This window comes from Aureobasidium melanogenum (genome assembly GCF_000721775.1).
Source record: "Aureobasidium melanogenum CBS 110374 unplaced genomic scaffold scaffold_7, whole genome shotgun sequence".
Lineage (NCBI taxonomy): Eukaryota > Fungi > Ascomycota > Dothideomycetes > Dothideales > Saccotheciaceae > Aureobasidium > Aureobasidium melanogenum.
In genome coordinates, this window is record NW_024470059.1 from 781,164 (window position 1) to 806,828 (window position 25,665).

Sequence of the window (25,665 nt, forward strand, 5' to 3'; positions counted from 1 at the left end):
ACATGATACTGTCTAGCATCTAGTTCTCAAACTTTAGATCTGCCTCCTGTCTGACAGCACCATAGATGCCAGCAATATCGCCTTTGCTGCCCATGTGCTTCTGGACTTGTGCCAAATGCTGGTCGGCAACCTCGACGTCTCTCATCTTGACACCGTGAGTCTTTGCCAAAGCCAAGGCATGTCCAGCATCTTTTCTAGCAAGGTCGACGGCAAACAATGGCTCTTCACGCTTGTAATAGTCGCCCTGGCGCAAGCGGTTGCTGTACGCAGTGTAAGGACCAGGGAACATGGTCTCGACGAACTGATGAAGTCTGTCTGAACCAAGACCCGACTTCTCGGCAAGAGTGTGACCTTCAGACAGAGTCTCGACCATGTTGAGGATAAAGGTGTTTCCAATAATCTTTAGTCTTGTGGCGGATCCATGAGGTTCGCCAGAGTAGTCAATAACGGCACGACCCATGACGCCAGTCGTGTAAGGCTTGACCTTGTCGACAGCACCAGCAGGACCAGCCAGCACGCATACAAGCTGACCTGCATCTGCCATTGCAGGAGCACCAAAGACGGGACAAGCCACGAACTCAGCACCTGCACCATTGATGGTCTTTGCGAGCTTGTCTGTGGTGTCGGGGTGAACAGTAGAGCAGTCTACGAACAACTTGCCCTTTGCGTTTCCATTGAGAGCAGAGTTGATAGTCTCCTCAATAGCCTTGTCGTCTCCCACGCAAGTGAAGATGATATCTGAAGCGTTGACGGCCTCTTCAATGCTAGAGACAACCTTGGCCTTGCCAGATCCAAGACTTTCAGCGAGCTTATCGGCGCGAGCTTGGGTACGGTTGAAGAGAATGATGGGGTTGGAAAGGTCGCCCTTCTCCACCAAATTCTTCACCATGCCCTGTCATGAACCGTTAACAGTGTTTTAAGGAAGCTATCAACTTATGATTACTTACACGGCCCATGTTGCCAAGGCCAATCCATGCAATTTGAGGAGCCATTGTGATATGTGAGATGTGTGTTTAGGTAGAGTTTTGGTAGATAGAGAGTTCTGCAAAGGAGTCGAGGCAAATATGTCGTATTCCAGAAGACATGCCGGCGTTCTCTCCCGCTGACACTACCGACCTCCCGAGAGAGCACATGTTGAATGAGAGTTCTATGACGTCTTGGCGTGTATAACGGAGATAGATCGCGGGGCATCGATAACTCCATGCTTTCCTCGGCAACTGGGCGGCAACAAGCACGATTACGAGTCTTGTAAGACAGATTGGCAACGACAGAGATGTCACTGTCTACAAGCCTCGTGTTCATTTCATCATGCCTACCGTAGAAAGTGGTTATTCAGAGGGGATCAAGTCGATGTGGCAGTGAGAGAAATAATATGGCCTCCGACAGCGGTGTGGAGAAAGTGACGATAAGAGATAAGAATACCTTAGCTTGTATGGAGATGAGTCTTTTTGTTCCCGCAGCGCCTTGAACTGTTTGTGGTGACTGGCCCCCTTGTCTAGTCGTCAATCAACACTGTAGAGATTGGTTGACAGGCCATGAACCATGGCAGCATGCCTCCCGACACTTCGAAGCAGACTGCGCCCTGATACCGTCAAGTGTCTGCACCGCGATTTCAGCTCGCTAGCCGCAAATCGTTCCAACCATGCCAATAACGCCAGCAATGGAGAGAAGAGGGACAAATTAGAGCACAGAGTAGGTTCATTCTGGTTTCGTGTGCCAGAATCGCCTTTTCTGACAGTGGCAGGACTTCTTCTTTGACCTTCTGAATGCAAGTTCGACCCGTAGAGACGCCAAACAATACCTGGATCGCTTCAAGCCCACTCTCGACAAGAAACCTAAGAAGACTCCTGTCGTACATGACCCCAAGGAGTCGAAACAACAATGGCAGCTCCAGAGGTCTGGTGTCAACCTCGGCCAGCTGTACCTTCCTACTCAAGCCGCAGCTGCCACACCGACCTTCTCTCAGTACGTAGAACAAGAGAGGCAGGTTCAACGCGGCGCTGGAGAGATACACGTCGCACTGGTCTGTCTGAGAGCTCCTCATCTGATTGATGACGAGACTCTCGACGGTATTGCTTTGACCATGGCTCAATTGGTCCGTCTCGATATGCAAATCGTTCTCGTACTCAACTGTGAGGACGAAATCGTGCAAACGAACAAGTCTTACAGAGAGGTATACCAACGCCAGGGAAGTAGAGTCGTTGCCGCCCTGGACCGTCACAACAACGAGGGTGCTCGTTACGTCGAGTCTGCTCTGAACATTACTAACCAGGAATCAATGCCAGCTTCACGTCCCAAAGTCATGGGTACTGTAGAGCTTGGTTTGCCGAAACTCATAACAGAGCCATTGAAGCGAGGTGCCATACCTGTCATACCCACAATGGCTTATGACACGACTTGCAAGGTTGAGAATGTGTCTGCCAGCGCTGTTATGCTGGCCCTGACACGCTCCTTGTCTGGTTTGGCCGCTGTCACTGGCTCGACAGAAAAACCACTTGAGGATACCTCATTAGACAGAATCATCATGCTCGATCCTCTAGGAGGTCTTCCTACAGAAACTCGACAGGACCAGGCGCATGTCTTCGTCAACCTTGAGCAAGAGTACGACATGATTCGCGACGAGATCAAGTCCCATGGCATGAACCCCCAATACCTCGACACGCTCAGTCTGGTCAGAGATTGCTTGGCTCTGCTTCCACCTGCCTCGTCGGCATTGCTCATCTCACCCGAAGAAGCAGCCATCTCTTCGCACCACTCTCGCAAGGAATCAACCATTGGCATCACCACTCGACGACAAAAGAATCCCTTGATTCACAACTTGCTCACCAACAAACCACTCATCTCTTCCTCTCTGCCTGTCGCTCGTCTCTCCGCCAATGGCATTATCCCTTCCATGTCTTCCGAGAGTGCCACTCGCTCTACACTTGTAAAGCGTGGTATGCCATTGATGATAGTCCCCGACCTTCGAAACACGCCTTGGACACCACCAAAGCCCGGCGAATCTACCATCGCCCTAGACAACCACCCAGATATCAATTTCCCTCGCCTCGTCGCTTTGATTGAAGACTCCTTCCGCAGACCCCTCGATGCCCAACACTACCTCAATCGCATCAAGAATCGTGTCGCTGGCGTCATCATAGCAGGAGAATATGAAGGTGGTGCCATTTTGACCTGGGAAGAACCACGAACCCCTGACTACAAGCAATCAGGAGCAAACTCGGATCCAACTCGCCTGGTACCCTACCTAGACAAGTTCGCCGTGCTGCAACGTTCCCAAGGCAGTTCTGGAGTAGCGGATATCGTGTTCCAATCCATGGTGCGCAGTTGCTTCCCTAATGGCGTATGCTGGCGATCTCGTTCAAACAATCCTGTCAACAAGTGGTACTTCGAGCGGTCGAGGGGAACATGGCATTTGCAGGATACACAGTGGACCATGTTTTGGACAAATCCAGATCTAGTGGCTGATCAACAGCGCTGGGAGGATTATGTGTCAGTGTGCAGGAGTATTGAACCTAGTTGGGCGGATAATAAGGCTAAGCCTGATTAGATGAGCAAGCTATCGTTTTTGGTCTCTAGAGTAGGATATGTATACAGTAGCATGAAAATGATGAAATTCAAACGTCTCTCGTGCCCGTGTGCCTAAGGCGGTCACGATCTAGCTGCAGATGTACCTATAGGAACGCATAATATGTTCTTGAAGGATGTTTGTCTCCACAGAGAGAAAACCATCAAAGGCTATTTCTGTGGTTAGACTCATATTCAATATGTAACTGTGTTTTTCTATAGTCTATAATAATCCTGATGCCTCGAATGGAGATGAGGTTCTGACTTGAGAGATCGTGACTGGTCTTTGACACACGGGGACACTGTTTGACGGTTCATAAAATGCTTTTTGGTCATGTCGAGATATGTCTATCAAGATCAATTCAAGATCAGCTACTTCAGCCTCTCCTTAGGCTCGGCCGTTGCCTGACATCCTGTAGAAGCTGGTCATCAAATCATCAAGGACTCTTTGCTCGTTCATCCGAGTGGGATCCAACATCCGCAAGGGTCCTGATCTTGCACGATTGCGCCATGATTGCAATAGCTGGAAGCTGGACGCCGTTACCAAGGCTCTTTCTTGGCCGGAGCTTTGTTGTTTATCGACCACCTCTTGCTTGTAGTATGCAGCAAAATGCATTTTTCGTGGTTCGCCTGGCCAGACATGAAGCAGCTTGTGCTCGTATCAATGCTCTTGAAGAGCCTTTCAAGGTAGAATATGTACATTCGAAAAGTAGAAGCTCGAGAGCTCAAGTTTTGTATAGCGCTAGCGTTTGCGTCTATGCTTTTTGTCTGCTGGGAAGGACGCGGTCTTCGAATTTGCGCATGAGTTTGTTGGTCTGTTCAGCCAAACTCAAGGTCAAGATCTAGAAGAATGTCAGCAGAAGCCAGACTATGAAAAGACACTTTACGTACAGTATGCGGCAAGATTCTAGCCAAATGGGCAAAGAAGCCCTTGTAGACGGCGAGCGGGCCTTCGGTCTTTATGGTTCGGAACAAGCAATCGAAAGCGCTAGAGTAGAGGTTGCCGTTCTGGTTGTACATGCGACCCATGACGGTATCCGGAGGGTGCATGACGCAGCAGACGACGAAACCAGAGCAGGCAGAAGACATGAGATGCAGAGCAGGACTCTCTTGCATACCAAAGTGTTTTACGAGGTTGCGCTTAGCGAAGAAGTATGTTGGAAGTTGGACACTGGATCCGAAACCGGTTCGGACCATGGCAGGTACAACACCACGATAGAGACCCTTGATACCTTCGGCGCGGTAAATTTGGGAGAAGCCATCAGCAGCGTTCTTGTACTGATGTTGTGCGCCAACTGGCAATGCCGGACTGTAGCTTTGGAGACGAGTCTTGATCAGGAAGAGAGGAGAGCCGAGAGCTGCACCGATGATACCAGACGAAGCGCCCGAGAAGATGTTGACTGGGAGGTTTTGCATGGCGATGGCCTTCGGGTCGTGAGCATGTGAGAAGTTGCGGTTAAGGAGTAGAGAGTTCGTGTGGGTGCGGATGGGTTCGTAGAAGCCGAGACGGCAGCCATTGAGCATCATCTGGTAGACGTAGGCACAGTTCAGGCCACGCAACAGGCCCCTGAGGCCTTCGTTCTTGAAGATGACGGACATGCCGTGAAGCACACCTCGGTACATTTTTGGAGCATCCTTTCTGGCTTGCAGTTCACCCTGGAGCTGTAACCGCACCTTGACCGTCTCGAAGCTGTGAGTTACCGTGACAGCGCCGCATGCTGCAATACCGCCAGCGACAAAAGAACTGATCGAGTTGTGTTAGTCGCGGATGTTTGACGGAAGGTGTGGAGGAGTTACCCAATGCCGGTGGACATGGCTGCTCGTCAGACTACTGAAAAGAGAGGGCAAGGAAAGAAGACAAGAGGCGAGATGAAATACAGTCACTGCAATAGTATCGAGAAAGAAATAAGTCACGGACAATTTGAGAAGCAAGTTGGACTCGAAGCAATCGAGCCGAAGTCGGAGACAGGCTGGTCAGCGCACAAAAAGGGAAGGAAGCTGTTGACGTAGTGCTTCGGTCCCTGAGTCGCGCTTTCCTTCCGCAGATCTGGGGAAACATTTTGAGCGCGACGCAGCCTTGAGCGCTTCCCATCATCAGAATTCATCTCACTCCATCCTCTGTCCTTCAGAATCGTATCAACCGGCGACATGGGAGCAGAGAACGGACAACCGGGCCCCATGGCCAAGGTCAGCGAGGTTATCTCGACGTACCGACCAACGAGGGTAAGTGACCCCTCCGCGCTCTCATGCACCTCTCCCCAACCTCAACACTGACGCAACTTGCCAGCTCTTCAAAGCCCCCAACCTGCACTACACATCGCTCGACTTCGACTCAACCGGCGAACTGCTCCTCCTCGCCCGCACTGACGATACTCTTCATATCTACAACACAAAGGCTGGCGCACATGCAAAAGAACTCAAGTCACAAAAGCACGGTTGCGCCCTTGCTCGCTTCACACATCACTCACAATCCGTTATCTACGCCTCCACCAAACTCAACCATGATATCCGATACCTTTCTGCCCATGATAACTCCTACATTCGCTACTTCAAAGGCCACACCGACAGGGTCACCTCCATTCAGCTCTGCCCTAGCAATGACACCTTCCTCTCCGCCTCTCTTGATAATACGGTGAAATTGTGGGACCTACGCTCTTCTTCTCCGCAGGGCAGTCTCAACTTGCACGGCGCCGTCCTGACTGCTTACGATCCTTCGGCCACTGTCATTGCCATCGCCTCTCCCGCTACTCAGACCATTGTTCTCTATGATGTTCGCAATTACGACAAGCCTCCTTTTGCAACCTTTGATATGCAGGATATTGAACGTCGCTTCAGCCACTACGGCCAAGCTCAAGCTCAGGGTTGGACTACTCTGGAGTTCAGCAACAACGGCCAGTACATTTTGGTGGGAACCAACGGCCCCGGCCACTACGTCCTTGACGCCTTTGAGGGTACCTTGAAAGCCTATCTATACCGCGCTCAGGGCCCTCCACCATTCCCATCTCAGCTTGGTCAAAGCGACAGTCCCTTGCGTCATACTCAAGCCTCGCTCCAAGGCGACGCTTGCTTCAGCTCTGACGGCCGCTATGTCGTCTCAGCCTCGTCCAAGGGCGGCATGTTGGTATGGGACCTGCTTGCTGATAAGCGCTCTGACGGCACCATGAATCCCATGACCGATTTGCCAGGTCCAAGAACGTCTACTGTCGTCGGCGTGAACCCGAGATACAACAATCTCGCCAGCGCTGGTCAAGACGTCGTACTATGGCTGCCCGACCCTGAACTGGCTTGATACCAGCATTCAAAACACATGTGTAAATTTAGCGAGGCGTTGGTGGTGCGGTTTCTTGCATATCTTACATTATTCAGCATCTCTCGACCCGAGGACTCATAAGAAGCCAGAGAAAAGGATTCTACAAATCAACAATAACACTTTTTGCATCTCACCACTGCTACCTTTAGCTCATCCCAACTCACGTCCAAATTCCAAACACGAAGGACACGAGGTCCCATTTGGTTTGAGAAAACACATTTTGATATCGCTAATGCTGAAAATATGAAGGGGGCGATGCATGATCTCACAATCCCGTACGCAAAACTCCTGTCCAACCATGAACTTTCCAACCCCAAGTGTTCCATCGCTTAAATGCCATAACCAACGCCTGTCCGATGAAACCCTTCATTCATAAATCAATAACTTTCTTGCTCAGAATAGCGTCGCAGGTAATCTCTCAATCCATTACCAAAGTTTAGTGGCTCAACATCATCTAGACCACCTTCACCTCTGAGCATAGGACTAGTGCCGGAACCCCCTCGCCTCTGTTTTGCTAAGAGTGACGAGAGGCCATTGATGGAACCGGAAAACCATCCACTTTCGGTGTCGAAACCAACATGCTCGAAATCATCAGTTGCATGAGACTCGACACTCTTATTCGGCACACTGGTTCCTGGAACACGGAACTCATAGATGTCTGATGTCGATGGAGAGACTGAACCTGATGAGGCAATGTCGCTGCTGTCAAAATTGTAATAGCCGCCTTCTTCACCTTCGAAGCCGCCTGCAGCTTCGGGATATGAAGCGTCTTCCATCTCCTCATCGATTGGGTCCAGTGGCATTTCGTCTTCTTCTGGTCCGGAACCTGCCTGAGACAGCTGTTTGTTTAGATTGGCCAATACGTCCCGAAGACGAGCTTTACTTCGAGGATTCGAGATTTGGTCGAGCTGAAGCTCAGTTTCTTGAATCTTGGATACCAGCTCCGAGATGAGCTCCGAAGTAGGACTTTGAGCGCCAGTAGCCTGTGGTTCGGGTGTCACCTCTGCAGGTGGTGAGATGGATTCTTTGGCCAAGACATCTCCGAAGCACTTCTCAAATTCCTTGAGTTGACCACGGTCGGTGATGGCGAAAATTATCTCCTTGATGCCTGGCCAGGACTCCGCCTTTCTGGTAGTACCAAGTATGACGCGCTTCCAGATCTTTGCGACTTCGCGTACAGGGTTTCCATAAGCACCGCAACCCCACGCTCCAAGAATGAGCTTTTCAGCTCCACGAGTTTGCGCCATGCGAAGCACGCCACGCATCTTGTGTGTTACGAGTTCACGGTCACGGTCGCAATAACTCACACCACATGAGCAGCCGCCTTCGGCTTCCTCCTTCTCGGCAATGCGAGCACTGTTGGTCTCTGGGAATCGAATCATGGCCGCGCTGATGACATCAACAAAGAAACGTTCGCGCTTTGGTAGGTCTTCTGCTTCTGGTGTACTATCTCTGTGCACCAAGACATCGGGAGTCACGACTCCGCCCACTTCCGGTAGCCGATAAAAGTCATCCCAGAGAGAAGCGTACAAGGTGGTACGCATACAGAGAAACTCTTCGGAACTGGTTGCGCCGTCCAAAAACCCACCACCAGGGCGCAGAGGAGAGGCCATGTTGAGGATGCAAACATTGGTAGACCTGGTCGCTTGCTTTGAACTTGCCAACGCGGCAGCTGCAGATTGCCGACGAGACGAGTGAGTTAGGCGACGAGCTGCAGTAAGAGAGTCCGTGTTACAGAGTCTGATCGTCAAGTTTGATGTCGGTGACTTGTCGGTGCCGCTTTCCACTTTGGGATCGGTCGTCAAGACAGCATTGTGGACGCCATGTCTGGCCCTTGGACTCGACTTGAGAATATCCGGAATCACTTTGTTGACAGTATCCTTTGCCTTCTTGGCCCGGTCCGAACGTCTGTTTGCCTGGGGAGTAATAACGACTGTTGGTTGTAGCCGTCCCATGATTGCTTTTCGTCCGGGAAGGATCCTTGGCAAGATGTTTTGATCGATGGCTTGCCGTGTTCACGAAATGAGTTGAAGGAAACGACAAGTCCAGCAGCCAGGTAAAAGAAGGGAACAGAGAAGAGCGAGGAGTGACAAACAGGAAAATTAAGACAATGATGGGCGATTCAGCGAGTTACTAGGCGTGTTGGCTGACGTTGGCAGGCCTGACATGTGAAAGTGTACTATATTAGCCAGAATGACGTTCCAGCTCCACAGCCGAACAACGGAAGCATGTGCAAACCGGTGAATACAGAGGAGGAGAGAAGAAAAATGGGATTCTGCGAGACGGTTGGTTGGAGAGCCGAAGGAGAAACGGAGAAGCACGAGAGGGATGGACATGGGAGGAGAGACAAGTGACTGCATCACAACTGCATGCGGCATCTTCGATGGATTGAAACTCTGACCGTGGAAACGCCTATGCTGGCCGCCAAGCTTAGCATGTGAAGATGCCGGAAGCGGGCCACGAGGACGGCTGTCGGCTCTAACGAACGCAAGACGCAGTATCAGCGTCGTGTGCGTAATCTCAAAGACCGTTTGCGCTCTTGACTCTGGATCAATTTGGACGGAAAAACATGTCTCAACCTCTTGCTGGCCTCCACTAGACTATGTGTATTGACAGGTGTGCTCAAACACAATGTTTGAATTGAGTTTTGCACATCAGCATCAGTATATAGTACCAAATGTTCGCTAGCTGGTCTATATTACGCTGTATAAACAGTCGGGCGGCTTTAACCGATCTTGGAATACGACGCGCTGGCTTGGGGTGAGCGTTACAAGCACCTCATAGTTTGATTTGGAGCAGCACCCGATTTATCGATAAATACAGCTCCAATTTTATTGGAGCCATTGCTTTTGTTAGGGCAGGCGAGGCACGGCGTGGAAAAGTCGAGAACAGCGACGTGCATCTGAGAGGTCGGCTGACGGCTACCTAATATCATCGTTGCTTATACTTGGTACCGTCCTCGTACACAATATTGGCCGACATGGCTACTCAGCAGCACGCGCAACAGCAACAATCGCTACCGCAGCAGACACAGACGCAGTCCAATGCAGTGCCCGGTGCTGCCAGGGCGAGCTCTTACACAGCACTGCCTCCACCAGCAGCCTACACACCGCTGCGCTATGCCAGTAATCGAAAGACCATCTACGACCGCAACCTCAACCGGGCTCGAACATCCGAGTTGAGCCTGGCATCATTTGCTCACCTCTTCAACACCCTAATCGCATACCACCAAGCTCGCGCGCCCTCAGTCTCGGACCTTGAGGCCAGGCTGGCCCAATCGGCATACCCTATTGGTGTCAAGCTGCTCGATCTGCTCCTATTCCGCATGCCACCCCGTACAGCCTCTCGACCGACCCGTTTGCTTGACCTCTTGCAATTCATACACACAACCTTGTGGCGCTCTCTATTTGGTCGTCCTGCTGATGCTCTCGAGGCCAGCACTGGCAACAACAATGACTATATGATTGTGGACAACGATCCCCTTGTCAACACGTACATCAGCATCCCCAAGGAGATGAGCCAGCTCAACTGCGCCGCCTTTGTCGGTGGCATCATTGAAGGCGTATGCGATGCTGCCGGTTTCTCGACAGACGGAGTCACGGCGCATTGGGCAGAAAACGACGAGCTGTGGCCATCCAAGACCATTTTCCTCGTCAAGTTCAAGCCTGAAGTAGTGGAAAGAGAAGAAGCACTCAAGGCTGGAGGAGGCTGATTGTTGGATGGTGTCTTGCTTCCTTACAACTATTGAGATGAACTGATGAATACCAGCCTCTAGCAAGGCTCGAGAATCGCAGCTCTGAGAATGGATTTTCAACAGCTCATCTCCAGAGCAAGCAGCTCCTCTTTCGGAGACCTCTCTTCGGCCGGCTTGTTTGCATGGACACTTGTTCGGTCAGGTCAATTTTGCACGGTTCCGATCGGCACACCCTCCCACACGCCCGTCTCTCGCCGCCATCCTCCTTGCTCTGAAGGAACATCTTCCATGTCCACGTCATCCGTTCTCTTCGTCTCCTTCGTTGCTCCTTCCTCAGCATCCTCAACCTCATCGTGGTCGCCCACCAAGGCGCTAGCTTCAACCAAACTCTTCCAAGTAGTTTGAACATCCATCTCGGCGTCCTCCAAAATTTCCTCGGCCAGTTCGTGACTCCATTGTGTGTTGGGGTGTAGTATGCATTCTCTCAGTGCCAGGATCTCAAAAAGCTCGGGGCTTTCGCCACGCATTTCTAGCCAGCTGTCGGAATCTAATAAATGCATGATCCAGCGGTAGATGGCCCATTTGGTTGGGTCCGCTCTGTCCCGGTCTTCGTCCGTGGTCTTCACGGCTGCGTTGTGGGCGATGGCTCGCTCAAAGAAGGCTTCGATAAAGAGCGAAGATCCTGATGCAAGCATGATCAGAAGCTCGTCCCAAATCAAGTAAGCGCCTTGCAGGGCCGAATCAGCAAGAGGACCTTTTGTCCTGTAAGAACAAGTTAGCCAAAGTACAAACAAGAAAAAGTTCACTCAGATTACACGTACTGTTTTAAGGAAGGTACAATCAAGCCATCATCAATCAAGACCGATGCGATTTGTGTCCACTTTGCTGCTTCATCTTCGCCATGACATAGATTCTGGCAATGCTGTTGTGTTTCGAGTAATGAGCTGGCGACGTCCTTTGCCTTGGCTTTGGTCTTCAGTGCCGTGACCCTGCGTGATCTGAACTTTTTGAGATACTCGGTAGCCTCTGACCTTACAGCCGCTAGAGACTCGAGGTCGATCTGAGCTGCAGCTTCCTCTCCAGCTTCGGCCTCCCAGGCGTCTCGTGGCAGTTTTGCCCAGTACACGCCCCAGAGCCAATTGACTGCTTCACGAGCACTGCGGACAAGTCTCGCGAGACCAGGCAAATCTTCGTGAGCGACTTCATGGCGGAGTTCCACAAAGTGTGGAGGCAGACCAATGGACCTGGCGACATCAAACATGCTCTGACCAGGTCCGTTTCTATGGCGTCCCAGATCGGCAAATCCAGTCACAAATCGGGAAAGTGCAGTAGTATAGGCGGCTCTAAGGGCAAACGATGAAGCAGTACCAGTGACAACGCCTTGAAGTGGCCATTCTGAAGGATCGGTGTTGGAGGAGGCTTGACGTATACTGGAGGTCGAGAATTGCGCGTGAAGGAGCATGGCGTCCATTAGAAGAGCTGTGCTTTCGACTGCATGAGGAACGTTGCCTCTTTGTTTCCATGCTGCTACTGTAGCAATGGCATGACTTTGCTCTGCTGGCGTCGAAGGGCTGTAGAGACCATGGCGAACATTCAAGAGGTCGGCATGGCTGCGCCAGGGTGTGACAAAGTGGTTCCGCTGTATTGGGTGAGGAGGCATGCTGGAAGCCTCTTGTATTTCTGCTCAATTTCCTATTTGCAACTGATTCTTCCTGATCTGCCTAAATATCCATAATCAGTACGATGAATGACACAAAACCGGTTGTTGACCCTGGAGTCTTTTCTGTTCCGAAGACCAACAGGAGACTCCAAGCATGTCAAGCGATCGCATATAGAAAACCATCTAACAAGTTGAAAACCGCACTCGGGTTCAAACAAGAGCTATTGTCTTTGATATTTCCACATTGATTTTTCGACTTTTTTTCTTCCCCAGAAAAGTCTGCTGGAGGTGGTCTGCAGGTTGCAGTGAAGTGTATTTTAAGAGATGACTTACTTTATCAATTACAGTCGATTATTTTCTTGTTCCTTTGAAAACAGAGGAGAGAGATGTTCCAAGGTCTAAATACTGACGTTGCCCTTGACAAGAGTGGTTGTTGAGTTAAGGTCGTTCGTTTGCGCTCTCAAGTCCGCAATGAGTCCGTGCGGCGCAGCTCTTCGACAAGCAATCATGAACCCGACTTTCTGTTCTCCTTGACGGACAATGTTCCTATGAGTAACAGATTACAACAAGCCAGTCAATCTTAGATAGATCTATTTGATCTAATCTGACTGCTCTCTATGATCAGTTCAAGTGACTGGTGGCTGGCTGCATATTCTAGCACAAGACGCACAATTGCTCTTCACATACATGACTATTTTTATTGTGACAACTCTGCGGCGTTGAGAAGTCCTGCTCAAGGTATCTCTTTGACAAGATCTCGTTTTCGTCACTTTTTCGGTGGCGCGTCTTGCTGTAGAACAGGCGCAAGCCTTTGTCTAAAGTACATACGGTACGGAAAATCACATGCTATGCCAATGAGTATGCATACTTCTAGAGTTGATTGTAGCATGAATTCAATTGCGAGGCTAAGTCTATGCCACGTGTAATTCCACCAACGTCACTGAGAGTTCAATCGCACCTTCCTTGAAGCCAGCAAAGCTCGGAGCACCAATTGCCTGATCTCGTTCTCATGCAGTGAATTCTCTCTTGAAGAAGCTGATTTCCCACTCTCAAAGAACAGTCTCACCACACCCAGACTTGACAGTTCTGCACAACATGGAACCATCGTCCGAGCAAGACGTTTCTACTGCAGATGCTCGTCCTCTGATCAGCTCAAGTGTGTTAGCCTGGAACGTCATTGAACAATTGCTCCAGGATGAACACCGCATTATCGATGGGCATTCGCTGGACATCGCCAGTGTCGTTGCTATTGCCAAGTCAGTTTGATATTGTCTTTCTTCTACAGATCGTGTACAATTGACTCTTGACTTTAGATATGGAGTATTGACACAAATATCGACCGATACTGAGATCGACAAACGCATGAACGACAGCGTCGGTATGCTGAGAACTCACTTGGCCTCAGGCCATCTTGTTTACGGTGAGCTGTGCTCTTATTCACATGCTTGCCCGGCAGATTCTGACCAGCGACGACAGGCGTCTCCACGGGATTCGGTGGGAGTGCAGATACAAGGACCGACCATTTGGAAGATCTCCAAAGGGCACTCGTTCAGCACCAAAATTCTGGAGTGCTTACGAGCAACGATATCGGCCGCCCTCAGAATGCATCAGCGACAAAGCATCCTCTTCACTCTCGAGATCTCGATTTGAACTTCAGCACAAATTCAATGCCAACGAGCTGGGTAAGAGCAAGCATGCTTATCAGGTGTAATTCGATCATCCGAGGACACTCTGGTGTACGACTCTGCGTGGCACAGGCCATCCTTCAGCTCCTCAACCACAATATCATCCCGGTCGTGCCTCTTAGAGGCAGCATTTCGGCCAGTGGTGATTTGAGTCCTCTCTCATACATTGCTGGAGCCATCGAAGGCTCTCCTGACATCTACGTGAGGCTTGCAAATGGTAACATACTGTCGGCGGCAGAGGCATTGAAAGATTTTGGCATTGAGCCTGTGGTCTTTGAACCCAAGGAAGGTTTGGATCTTTTGAATGGAACAGCATTTTCTGCTGCGACAGCATCTCTTGCCTTGCACCAGTCTCAAGAGATTACTCTTCTGTCGCAAGTCCTGACTGCGATGAACGTTGAAGCCATGCAAGGATCTGCAGAACCTTTTTGGCCTCAGATTGCAAAAATGCGCCCTCATCCTGGCCAGATTGAGTCAGCTGCGAACATCCTTTCCTTTCTTCAAGGTTCAAAATTGGCGAAATGTGTTGGGTCGCCGAAAGATACGAAAATGAGTGGTCTTTATCAGGATCGTTATGCCCTGAGGACTGCATCCCAGTGGATTGGGCCCCAGATCGAGGACCTTGTACTCGCCACTTCTCAAATCCAAACCGAGATAAATTCCACTACCGACAACCCATTGATGGACGTCGAGTCAGATCACGTCCTCCACGGAGGCAACTTCCAAGCTGCCGTGGTGACTTCCACCATGGACAGAACTCGCCTTTGTTTGGAACGATTGGGGAAGATGCTCTTCTCTCAGGCAACAGAAATCATCAACCCAATGCTCAACTGTGGACTTCCAGCAAACTTGTGTGCAGATGATCCGTCATTGTCGTTTACATGCAAGGGAATTGATATCAATATGGCTTCGTATCAATCGGAGCTAGGCTTTCTCGCCAATCCTGTTGGAAGCCACGTTCAGTCAGCCGAGATGCACAATCAAGCCATCAACAGTCTGGCCTTGATCTCTTCAAGATACACACTCCAAGCACTCGATACAATCTACCTGATGGCGACCGCCCATTTGTTCGTCCTCTGTCAGGCCCTCGATCTGCGTGTACTACAGATTGATTTTCTGGAGTACGTGGAGGCAGAACTCGAGAGACATGATTGGTTTACCAGCATGCAGGCGCCCACGGAATTGCACGAATCGCTCAAAGATGTGGTCTACACACGCATCAAGTCTGTTTGGACTACCACAAATACCGCTGATCTTGACAAAAGATGCAAAGTCACTGCCGATGCTGTCATACCAGACATCATCAACACATTTGCGAAAGCTTCACCTGGCATATCTATTGAGTCTACTAAACTGGTCGAATTTACGAAAAACTTGCAAAGTCGGATGAAAATTCTGTACGAACGTGGTAGACAGAATCTTTTCGATGATCATCAGACAATCACTCCAAAGTCTCTAGGAAATGCAGCCAAACGTATGTACAACTTCGTTCGAGGCGACTTGGGTGTAAAATTGCACCGAGGCTTGATCGAATATCCTACCAAACCGATTGCTCCGGGTGCTAAAGTAGAGGAGCCGCGCAGAAACATTGGAAGCAGGGTCAGTGTGATCTACGAAGCTTTGAGGGATGGACGTGGAAGTGCGGTGCTTAAGGAAATTGCTGAAGAGAGTCTGAAGGAGAAGCAAATCTAGGCCACGGAAGCAACGCGAGTGACTGAGGATTGTTGCCACGAGACATGCTAGTTTGAAGATTGACGACTTGGGAAATATAGATATAATGATGGGAAATGCTATACACACTTTGCTAGCTCAAGCTCTATACAACCTCTGTTCGAGAAAGAACACGTAATTGAGAAGACTGAGCAGGTAGGAGAAACAAACGGCCAAGAAAACACGTTGAAAAGCACATTTCTGAAGTAGGAGCGATGCACATGCACGATAATATGAATTACGTTGCTTCGTTCTTGCACTCTATAAGACCTATCGAAAGACTGAAATCAAAAGCCCATGTATGTACTCTCCGACGCGCCATTGGCAAACGAGGTTTTACCGTGTTGTCCCACAACACTGCAAAACCCGATCCTACTTTCTGAAGCGCAGTGCCAGGTAGCCCAGCACACGATAAACGGCAATGATGCCAATCATGATACCGACGGTCTTGCCCAACTGCCCAGTGGGGTAGTCGTAGTAGTGTAAAACAGCCTTGCCATCAATCTTGCACTGACCCGAAAATTCGCTCTCATAGGCACATGAACATCCAGTCATGACGTTGCCAGCACAACTATAGGTGCGGCCGTCAAACTCATTGACCATCATGCCGCGAAAGACGTAGGCTTGGTAGTCGATGTAGTGGAAGACGTAACGCCAAAAGACATTGAGACTTCCTGTGGGCACGAGGAAACCACCCACCGACATCCAGAGGCCATTGGCGAACGCCACGAGGGCGAGGGCGATGATGAAGTTGGGGAAGAGAGATGAGACGAGAACGACCAGACTCTCTGCTGCGACCAGGTCCAAGAAGAGCCACATGACGTGGATAAAGAAGGCGTCAGCGTCGGGACGGAAGTTGATGAGCCAGTATGTGACGCTAGCGAAGAGGATGGAGATGAGGAAGAGGAAGGGCAGGCCGATGAAGAAGTTGGACACGACGAATGACAGAGGTCCGTAAAGGCCATTGGCACGCTCCTTGACGAAGATGGCTCTGTCCTCGAGGAAGGCAGGCACGTAAGCGACAGCCATGAAGCTCAGGAAGGCACTACCGAAGAAGAGTGCATTGACAAAAGACTGAATGTCTTTTTGGATGGTACTCAGACGGAGCCAGACAGTGCCCATCATAATGGCAAGGCCCATGTACATGGCGACACGAATCCAGTAAGCAACAATGTCGCGGTAGGACTTGAGAAAGAGGCGGTGCAAAAGGGTGACAGGTATGCCGAGATCATGGGCCAGACCAGGTCCCCGAGAGCCGGCAAAGGTCTCGCTCTTCTCAAGCTCTGATGACACTCCTTGGTTGCCGTTGCTGCGCGTCTGCCATGCAGTTTGGATCATGAGCAGACGTTGAGCGATCATAGTTCCTTCCCCTTCTTCCGATTCGAAGTCGGTGTTTGTCAGGTCGAGAATGTGCTCTGAGGGATTCATCAAGTCTGGAACTGGCATTTCGAGACTAGCAAAGTAGGGTGCAACGTTTGATACAGGCCCGAAGTAACAAGTCTGACCCTGAGATAGAAGTAGTAGCTTGTCAAAGAGCTGGAATGTGGCGGTTGATGGTTGGTGAATGCTGGCTACCACGATAAGCTGGTGTTGTTGAGCATACTTCTTCAGCAGGTGGATGACCTCGAAACTGGCCACAGAGTCTAATCCGCTGGTAGGTTCGTCGAGGAAGAGGATTTTGGGTGCGGTGATCAGCTGGCTCGCGACACTGACACGTCTCTTCTGCCCTCCTGATATTCCTTTGCGGATAGGTGTGCCGATAAGAGTGTCGGCTTGTCTCTTGAGACCGAAGCTGTCGATCAGACTCTGGACTCTACTGCCCTTTTCATTTTTCAAGACAGATCTTGGGGTGTCAGCAATACATCCTGCTGATAGAGAGGCTGTAAGCATACCTGGGAAGAGCAAGACGAGCTGCAAAGTCAAGAGTTTCTCGGACAGTTAAGGATCCCACGAGGGCATCCTCCTGCTCGACAAAAGACGTGAGCTTCTTGTAAATTGGAGCGGATACCTGAGCGTTGTTGACAGCCACAGTGCCACTGGTGCCGGAGGAACGGCCTGCAAGTATGTTGAGAAGAGTCGTCTTTCCACTGCCAGAAGGGCCCATGAGAGCCAAAACCTCTCCTTGAATTTGTGTTAGTAGAGCCATCAACAAAGGGATACAAACAGACACCTACCAGCTTTGACTTGACCACCAACATTGCTGACCAGATCTTTGGGCTGCTTGGTTGTGCGATCCTCGACGGTCAATGTAATGTTCGACCATGACAGAGAGTGAACGAGGTCATTGAACATGTAGAGCTCATGGCTGGACTGTCTTTCTGTGTCTGAAGATACATTGGCAGACATTTTGTTGTGCATGCTGGGTAGAGAGAAGATGATGAAACACGTAAGTGGAAGAAGAGGTGGTTGAAAGTAGCAAACGACGACTCTTATCAAGAGCTTGGTCGACAGGACGATATACCAAAGAACATTGTCCCGGAAAGGACTAGTTTCTTCTACTCGCCGGGGTTTCGGGGACCTACAGGATGAAATGCTTGCTACAGTGAATCCTACCACAGACACGAACAATCCTTTGACATTTAGGCGACCCAATCCAGGCATCTTACACTTCGTTTATGGAGTCTTGATTTTCATACGACAGAGATTTCTTATGGACCGGCCCATTCTGATCTCTTCGTCTAGATGAAGTGGAGGTTACTGAAAAGTCGAAATTAACGGTGTTTATTCCGCTGGTTGGCCAGACATATACTGATTGTACCACGGCCATTGCGCATTCAACAATAAGCGACTGAGATGTGTCGCTTGGTTGGTTGCATCCATACCATGCCAATATGTCCCGGAATCCCCGTTGTTCGTGTTTGGGAATATGGTAGGCAACGAACGCGCTGGCAGCTTGACTAACGGGTTCTTGCTGCGTTGTACACCCATGTCAAATGTCAATGCATGCAAGCAAAGGGTCACTGTGCAGAAAAGATTGAGTACCTTCTCGCATCTGAAACATTCTCTGATTCCCCAATTAATGAGGTCGCCGAAGTGATGTAGAATTGAGTGCTAAGAGGTTGGTACGCATGGTAGAGATTGAGGAGCGAAATGAATGTCCGGAGTGGTCATAAGTCATGGTTCGCCGAGCCCTTGAAACTGTTGGTTGTGTTGGCTGACTTCTTATAGACGCCGAAGGTACTGGTTTATAAGAATTCGTCTAGTGTTATTAAGCAGAAGATGGCGAGTTGTTTGGTGCTCGGTCCATCTGTTCCAGATCTCCAGACTGCGGGGCTGCATATTCGACGCTATAACCAGGAAAGAGAACTCGCGGTCGGTACGACTTTAACGTGGGTGTCAATGTCTTGTTCAGATTGTGAATGAGCCAAATGCTGCATGCGAGGTTACTGCTCAAACAAAAGAAAGCATGTGTATTGTGGGTTTCTTAAGGTGACTGGACGAAGACGACTCGGTTGTGTACCAGACGTACCAGGATGCAGGCTCTTGATACGTGCATCTTTTGCGCCAAAGACAAGGGTCGTAGATCTGCCTGTATGACAAGGCTTCCTAAGGTGACTGATTATAGCTACCACGTAAGCGCTCTACGAGCATAGCATGACACTACGTGGTCTGGACTCGGTAGGATTACTGGTCAAAGAGAGTCGTTCCCAAGGAGCGTTGGAATAGCGGGCCGAGGTCAATGCACGAGTTGTCTGCGACGCGTTTCTCCGACTCCGCAAAGACTGGGGGAGATGACATTCGCGTCGTTCCTTCCCTCTCTCCACATTGATATGCATACCGAAATGAACAATACATCATTTTCTTTGGCGCCCACTCGTCGGACGAATCAAGCCTGTGATGCTTGTAAACTCAGAAAGGTCAAATGCAATGGTCAAGCAAAATGTCAGCAGTGCAGTCATCTCAATCTTCGCTGCGTCTATTCTGCGCCCAAGCCAAGGACAAAGACTCTGAAACGAGGAAAACTCATTGCTCAATACAAGGAAACCACCAACGGACGCACAGAAACTTCAGACTCGAGTCCAGCTCAGCCATCACCCTCTGTGATTACCCATGATGCTGCATTCTTTACTAGTTTCTTGGATGATTATGACGTCTCTGTCTACCCCGTTAATCCCATCATGACCGTCGACGATGTACTGGCCTCAATCAGAGAGATGGAACAGAGCGCAGAAGCCAGGACTTTTGTCTATGCTTACACCGCCATCACAATTGCCTTGACCAACAAAAGTCCGGATAATTCGACCGACTCTCAGTCGCAAGTAAGATACTGGCTCGAGGAACTCATCAAGGCCAGAGCAGCTATTGCGTTTGATGAAAAGATGTCGGTCCGGAGAGTCATGATCAGTCAATTTTCTCACATTTCTCTCATGTGCCTCGCCAATATGGACATGTCTTTCTATTACGTTCGCGAATCCATCACCATGATTCAGATGCTACGAATAGGCCATCCAGAAGTCATGGAAAAGCTCAACTCGAGTGAACGTGCTCGCAGACAAAGATTGTATTGGGAAGTCTTCATCCACGAAAGATATTTGGCCATATCCAACTATCGCCCTGTCGTCCTACCACCTTTGCCGGATCTCCCGGAATTCGACCCATCAATACCTCCAGGTGTACATGAAGGCTTTCTGCAGATCATCCGACTCTTCCGTCTCATCGACGAAGGCTTCCTTGCCAACTGGTTCGGCACCACAACGGTAACACGAGAATGGATCGACAGCAAACACAAAGAAATTGATGAGGAGCCAGTCGGGAACGAAGCTCACGGCGGTGTGACACCTCTAACAGACATGCAGCAAGCGGACTTGATCGTAACAAAACATTGGATGAGAATGTTGGTGTGGCAGATGGCCATGTCGAAATGCTTGCTGAGCTCCAACTCATCAAAAGAGTCTTTGTCATTATCTTTCCCGGTACGGTTGTCAACACAATTACGAGCACTCATGACAAGGTTCTCCCGTCAAGCAATCGAAATTCACGGTTCGGGCATTCAACAGAAGCTATTCGAGTTGACGGATACGATTGCCAATGTCATCATTACTGTTCCCGCAGCTACAGTCCAGGAGACGGCTGGTCGAGTCGACGACTTCACCTTCCTCATTGGCTTTTTATTTTCCCTACCAAGCTTCGACCCCGTACAAAGGGATATCTTGCAGAACAAGTTGGAGCAGTTGCAGTCCCTCTTTCCCTATTCGGCAAGCGAGGCCGGCGCGTCGCCTGCGGCCAGCGATGTCACGTATACGTCGACCAGCAAAACACCACACAATGACCTTCCTTCACCGCCATCACGCGTTGTATGGCATGAAATGGCGAAGAAGTTATCGATGGCTCAACCGCGAGATGTTCCTCGGTCAGATTTGGCACGGCTCGTTGAAAGTGTTTGATGGTTTCACGTGAGAAGGATGCAAACATTTGCAGAACTCATTAAAACATAAAATTGTTGATGAAGAGATCCAACAAGACTATCACGAGCGTGGGAGACTGGCGAATCTCAACTGATCTATGCAGATGATGCTCTGAGTGCAAAGGTTCGGATGCTCTTCTGACATGATAGAGTCTTTACTCGGTACTCTGGCCGTCGCTGTGTCGAGCGGATCATACTATGCTTTGCATCTATGTCGTCTAGGCAGCTTGCTTTTGTCACCACTTGTCCACCAAACATGTTGGCGGTTACGCAAGTTTTGGCATCGACCCGAACTGACACTTCTAAGTCTTCATCTACAACTTCGATGAAGACGCTTGCCGATGAAACCAGTTGTCAGGGGGCATGGCTTGCATGAAAACGCTCTGTAGATTTATCACAGCTTGCTCACATGCATGACACCAATTCGGCATCACCAGTCGTTAAGGACTTTTAGCTAGTAGAGGACAACAATTGTGGAAGACGGAGTCTTTGAAGGCGACAGATGAATCACGCATGAGAATGAATGGGTGTATCGTCACTCATATGCCTTGGTGTTGCGGCAGGGCTTGTCTGCTCTGTATAGACGAACAATAGTCGGTACATATGTCGATGAACAGCAAAACATATTATTTTCCCCTCGTCTATACATTTTATGTAGTGACCCATGCCTGTGTACACGCTGGTGACGGTGAAAATCATTACTGTTCACAGCTCAGAGATAGTCTGTTGATCCCGAAGGTGATGGTTGATATAATTTATGAAGTTCACATCTCTGTTTTCGTCTATGTCTATGATGTAGAAGACACAACTGACTAGATGTTGCACCAGCTCGATAAACTACCCCTGAACGCCTTCAGGGCCCTGAGTTACTGGTAAGATGTCGGCCGATGGACGGAAGCGAACGATGAAGCGATCAACGAAGGTTGTGAAGATATACAAAACACGAATATCAGATCATGTGGATGATGTGCAAAACAACAGAAAACATGAGATTGCTTGGTTCAAGGTACAAAAGGCAAGGACATTTGGCTCTTCGAAAAATGATGATGAGGAAGCCATAGATGTGATGATCGTAGTATTCGATCGTGATGATGCTATGAAAAAATAAAGGTGAGATTAGGCGTCGATTGTGGTTTTGGGTGTCTAAGGTATGCAGTTGTTCTATAACTCTACAGTCGTGCTCGAATTATCTCTGAGAGATTTGCGGCGCAGTCATGATCACAGCATTGATCACCGAGGTGGGTTTATGGGCACTGCTCAGAAGAGGGTTTGGAAACATCTGACGCGCTGCGCGCAGTTTTATTGTTGATAGAACGCCATCAAAACTCACTGACGTGTATTTCATCCTCACCACGACTCTCCATCAGGCAGCAGCCGCAGCCTATATAGACCATGTTGTCGACCCTCTTTCACCAGCCAAGTGGTGCCATCGGACGCGGTGGCTCACTTGGTTGGCGCCAGTCCGGCAAAGTCATTGCGCATGAAAGGTCTTGGGTTCAACTCCCAGCAAGATCAGAAAGACAGAAAGAAATGATAAAGGGCAGGCAAAGAGAAAAAAATGACAATTAAAAAAAAAAAAAAAAAAAAAGCGCGCCGTCCTCAAAGCAAGACAGAAAAATAACCAAAGTAAACTGCCTTCGAAATGCAAGTTTCTTTCGCCGCAACGCGGTGTTTCTTTTGCTTCTGGAACAGGACAGCACTTACTCTCTGCACCTACTTGCTGGTTCGTGTCGATCGCTCTACTCGTTGCTCACGTCTAATGTTTCTCCTTACCTCTCCTTACTTGAGCAGCATGCTGGAAGCTGGAACTCTCATGATACAACTTGACTAGACAATGAACGCCTGACACAGACAATTATCAAGTATAATACGAGTGTGAGCAAGGACGTTGAGCAAAGTTGATGGAAGGTTTCGTCGGAGTTGCGATCCGAGAAGCGGTATCGGCAACTTGATCGGGTAAACTTGTTGCGAGTGACGAAGTGCGCTTGGTGGGACAGCGTGAGTGGGCGGGCTTGAAACTGAAGCTGAGTACAGCGAGCTCTTTTGACCTCACACGAGCAGAAAAGAGACCATGTCAGTACCGCTGTCTTCCAAGGAGCAGTCCCTGTTCAAGCAGGTTGTCCAGCTCTACGAGTCCAAGCAATACAAGAGGGGTGCGCATCCACTCTCAACCGTCCCTCAGCACACTGACGCAGACGTTGGCTAACACGATCCACAGGTATCAAGACTGCCGACCAAGTCTTGAAAAAGGTCCCCAACCATGGCGACACTCAGGCCATGAAGGCCTTGATCCTCAACTCTCAAGGCAAGACCGAAGAGGCCTTTGATCTGGCCAAGCTCGCTCTCAAAAATGCCATGAAGTCGAATGTCTGCTGGCACGTCTATGGATTGTTGTACCGCTCCGTCAAGAACTACGATGAGGCCATCAAGGCTTACAAGTTTGCCCTGCGCCTCGACCCCGACTCGCGCCAGATCCAGCGCGACCTTTCTCTCCTCCAGGCCCAGACTCGCGACTGGAAGGGTCTCATCGACAGTCGCAGAACCATGCTGACCGCTTCTTCGGGCATTCGTGCCAACTGGACCGCCATGGCTATTGCCCACCACATGGCTGGTGACTACCAAGCCGCCGAGAAGGTCTTGACCATGTACGAAGACACCCTCAAGGTTCCCCCACCACCAACCGATCTCGAGCACCACGAAGCCGTCTTGTACAAGAACACCATCATTGCCGAGTCTGGCGACTACGAACGTGCTCTCAAGGGCCTCAAGGCTATTTACAAGTCCAACCCCGACAGAACCGCTGTTATGGAGTTGAGAGCAGAGTACTTGTTGAAATTGGATCGCAAAGAGGAGGCTGAGAAAGCATACCGTAACTTGCTCGAAAGAAACCCCGAGAGACGCGCCTACTATGATGGCTTGGAGAAGTGTCTCGGTCTGGACAGAAATGACTCGACCGCACACACCCAACTGCTGGATCTGTACAAGTCGTTTGCCGAAAAGAGCGAAAGAATTGATGCACCTAGACGTGTGCCACTCGACTTCCTCCAGGGCGACGCTTTCCGCGAGGCTGCTGACGCTTACCTCACAAGAGTCTTCCGCAAGGGTGTGCCCTCGACCTTTGCCAACGTCAAGGCCCTCTACAATGACGAGTCCAAGAAACAAACCATTGAACAACTAGTCCTCGGCTACGCTTCTCAGAGCAATGAGGAGAATGGCAAGAACTGGGATCTTGCCGTAAACTACTTCCTCGCACAACACTACGATTACCACCTCTGCCGCAACCTCGAAAAGGCCTCTGAATACATTGAAAAGACCATTTCTCTCAACACCAACCCCCAAGATTACACTTTCCATCTCACAAAAGCCAGAATCACAAAACACTCTGGCGATCTCGAAAAGGCTGCCCAACAGATGAACGAGGCCCGCGAGATGGACCGCGCAGATCGTTACATCAACACAAAATGCGCAAAATACCAATTACGAAACAACCAAAACGAGACTGCTATTGAGACCATGGGCCTCTTCACCCGCAAGGAAGCCAACGGTGGTCCTCTGGGCGATTTGCTCGATATGCAGTGCATGTGGTATCTCTACGAAGACGGCGAGGCCTACAAGCGTCAGAACAAGTTGGGACTGGCTCTCAAGCGCTTCAAGTCGATTCACGACATTTTCGACGTCTGGTACGAGGATCAATTCGATTTCCACAGTTTCTCTTTGCGCAAGGGTATGATTCGCGCATACGTTGACATGATTCGCTGGGAGGATCACTTGCGCCAACATCCCTTCTACTCGAGAGCCGCATATTCGGCCATTGACATTTACGTCAAGCTCTTTGACGACCCCAACTATGGCTCCACAAACGGTGACCTCAGCGATGCAGACAAGAAGAAGGCAGAAAAGAAGGCACGCAAGGAAAAGGAAAAGGCAGAGGCAGACAAGAAGGCCGCCGCAGCCGCAAAAGCAACCGCAACCTCGGAAGATGTAGTCAAGAAGGAGGACACAGATCCGCAAGGCGAGGAGCTGCTCAAGACCAAGGACCCACTTGCCGAAGCCATGAAGTACCTGTCACCTCTGCTCGAGCAAAGCCCCTTGAACATCAAGTCCCAACAAGCAGGTTTCGAAGTCTTTGTTCGCAGAGAAAAGTACCTTCCTGCGTTGAAGTGCTTGGTCGCTGCTTCCAAGATTGATGCCAGCGATGCAACAGTAAAGGAGCAGACTGCCCGTCTGCGCAAAACATGTAAGTTGCTATGCTACTGACACCACCTTCCTTTCTCATGAGTGTTTTTACTAACGATTGCCACAACAGTGTCTGAGCTCAAGGAACCTCTACCAGAAAAGATCAAGGAGGTCATTGATGCCGAGTTGGCCACACTACCATAGAGTGGAAATCTCTTTTACATACTTGCATCTCTCTACCCATACCTCTATGCAAATGAAATCAAAAAAGTACATTCTGTCCCATCTCGAACAAGATCCTTTGATGTTGCAAGTGTTCTTCAGTGACTTGATCTAATCAAGACTGTACGACTCCACGCACAGTCAACATGTGCGGGCTCTGAATCGACAACCGTAATCTAGGTCGCGATTGAGTTCTACATACCCTTATTCTGTAGAGTGCACAAATTTGCAATAACATGA

At 49.8% G+C, this 25,665-nt stretch overlaps 11 protein-coding genes across 11 annotated transcripts; 6 read left to right on the plus strand and 5 right to left on the minus strand.

Moving 5' to 3' along the window:
* Window positions 1-19: 19 nt before the first annotated feature.
* Window positions 20-992, minus strand: M437DRAFT_83692 (uncharacterized protein; the record flags this gene model as incomplete). The annotated part of the gene is made up of 2 exons (XM_041027977.1): window positions 20-892; window positions 948-992. The coding sequence occupies 2 exons, from the start codon at window positions 990-992 to the stop codon at window positions 20-22; spliced, it is 918 nt and encodes a 305-aa protein (XP_040881019.1).
* Window positions 993-1,741: 749 nt separating this feature from the next.
* Window positions 1,742-3,547, plus strand: M437DRAFT_45863 (N-acetylglutamate synthase; the record flags this gene model as incomplete). The annotated part of the gene is made up of 1 exon (XM_041021160.1): window positions 1,742-3,547. A coding segment is annotated over one exon (1,806 nt), but the record flags the coding sequence as incomplete, so codon positions are not given.
* A 772-nt stretch (window positions 3,548-4,319) lies between these two features.
* On the minus strand, window positions 4,320-5,378 carry M437DRAFT_65287 (mitochondrial carrier; the record flags this gene model as incomplete). The annotated part of the gene is made up of 3 exons (XM_041024565.1): window positions 4,320-4,406; window positions 4,456-5,308; window positions 5,362-5,378. The coding sequence occupies 3 exons, from the start codon at window positions 5,376-5,378 to the stop codon at window positions 4,320-4,322; spliced, it is 957 nt and encodes a 318-aa protein (XP_040881021.1).
* Window positions 5,379-5,712: 334 nt separating this feature from the next.
* On the plus strand, window positions 5,713-6,853 carry M437DRAFT_83695 (histone H3 methyltransferase complex and RNA cleavage factor II complex, subunit SWD2; the record flags this gene model as incomplete). The annotated part of the gene is made up of 2 exons (XM_041027978.1): window positions 5,713-5,787; window positions 5,852-6,853. 2 exons carry the CDS (start codon window positions 5,713-5,715, stop codon window positions 6,851-6,853), a joined length of 1,077 nt encoding a protein of 358 aa, XP_040881022.1.
* An 869-nt stretch (window positions 6,854-7,722) lies between these two features.
* Window positions 7,723-8,829, minus strand: M437DRAFT_34044 (uncharacterized protein; the record flags this gene model as incomplete). Its single annotated transcript, XM_041019267.1, has 1 exon — window positions 7,723-8,829. A coding segment is annotated over one exon (1,107 nt), but the record flags the coding sequence as incomplete, so codon positions are not given.
* Window positions 8,830-9,854: 1,025 nt separating this feature from the next.
* On the plus strand, window positions 9,855-10,586 carry M437DRAFT_45888 (trafficking protein particle complex subunit 5; the record flags this gene model as incomplete). Its single annotated transcript, XM_041021168.1, has 1 exon — window positions 9,855-10,586. The coding sequence occupies one exon, from the start codon at window positions 9,855-9,857 to the stop codon at window positions 10,584-10,586; it is 732 nt and encodes a 243-aa protein (XP_040881024.1).
* Window positions 10,587-11,667: 1,081 nt separating this feature from the next.
* Window positions 11,668-12,195, minus strand: M437DRAFT_16427 (Las1-like protein; the record flags this gene model as incomplete). Its single annotated transcript, XM_041018862.1, has 2 exons — window positions 11,668-11,948; window positions 12,000-12,195. Coding segments are annotated over 2 exons (477 nt in total), but the record flags the coding sequence as incomplete, so codon positions are not given.
* Window positions 12,196-13,323: 1,128 nt separating this feature from the next.
* M437DRAFT_74563 (phenylalanine ammonia-lyase) lies at window positions 13,324-15,605 on the plus strand (the record flags this gene model as incomplete). Its single annotated transcript, XM_041026257.1, has 3 exons — window positions 13,324-13,484; window positions 13,542-13,648; window positions 13,705-15,605. 3 exons carry the CDS (start codon window positions 13,324-13,326, stop codon window positions 15,603-15,605), a joined length of 2,169 nt encoding a protein of 722 aa, XP_040881026.1.
* Window positions 15,606-15,995: 390 nt separating this feature from the next.
* M437DRAFT_45589 (putative ABC transporter) lies at window positions 15,996-17,981 on the minus strand (the record flags this gene model as incomplete). Its single annotated transcript, XM_041021113.1, has 3 exons — window positions 15,996-17,466; window positions 17,516-17,744; window positions 17,798-17,981. 3 exons carry the CDS (start codon window positions 17,979-17,981, stop codon window positions 15,996-15,998), a joined length of 1,884 nt encoding a protein of 627 aa, XP_040881027.1.
* Window positions 17,982-19,405: 1,424 nt separating this feature from the next.
* Window positions 19,406-21,007, plus strand: M437DRAFT_65293 (uncharacterized protein; the record flags this gene model as incomplete). The annotated part of the gene is made up of 1 exon (XM_041024566.1): window positions 19,406-21,007. The coding sequence occupies one exon, from the start codon at window positions 19,406-19,408 to the stop codon at window positions 21,005-21,007; it is 1,602 nt and encodes a 533-aa protein (XP_040881028.1).
* Window positions 21,008-23,098: 2,091 nt separating this feature from the next.
* M437DRAFT_74566 (N-terminal acetyltransferase A, auxiliary subunit) lies at window positions 23,099-25,407 on the plus strand (the record flags this gene model as incomplete). Its single annotated transcript, XM_041026258.1, has 3 exons — window positions 23,099-23,180; window positions 23,246-25,264; window positions 25,334-25,407. The coding sequence occupies 3 exons, from the start codon at window positions 23,099-23,101 to the stop codon at window positions 25,405-25,407; spliced, it is 2,175 nt and encodes a 724-aa protein (XP_040881029.1).
* Window positions 25,408-25,665: the final 258 nt, after the last annotated feature.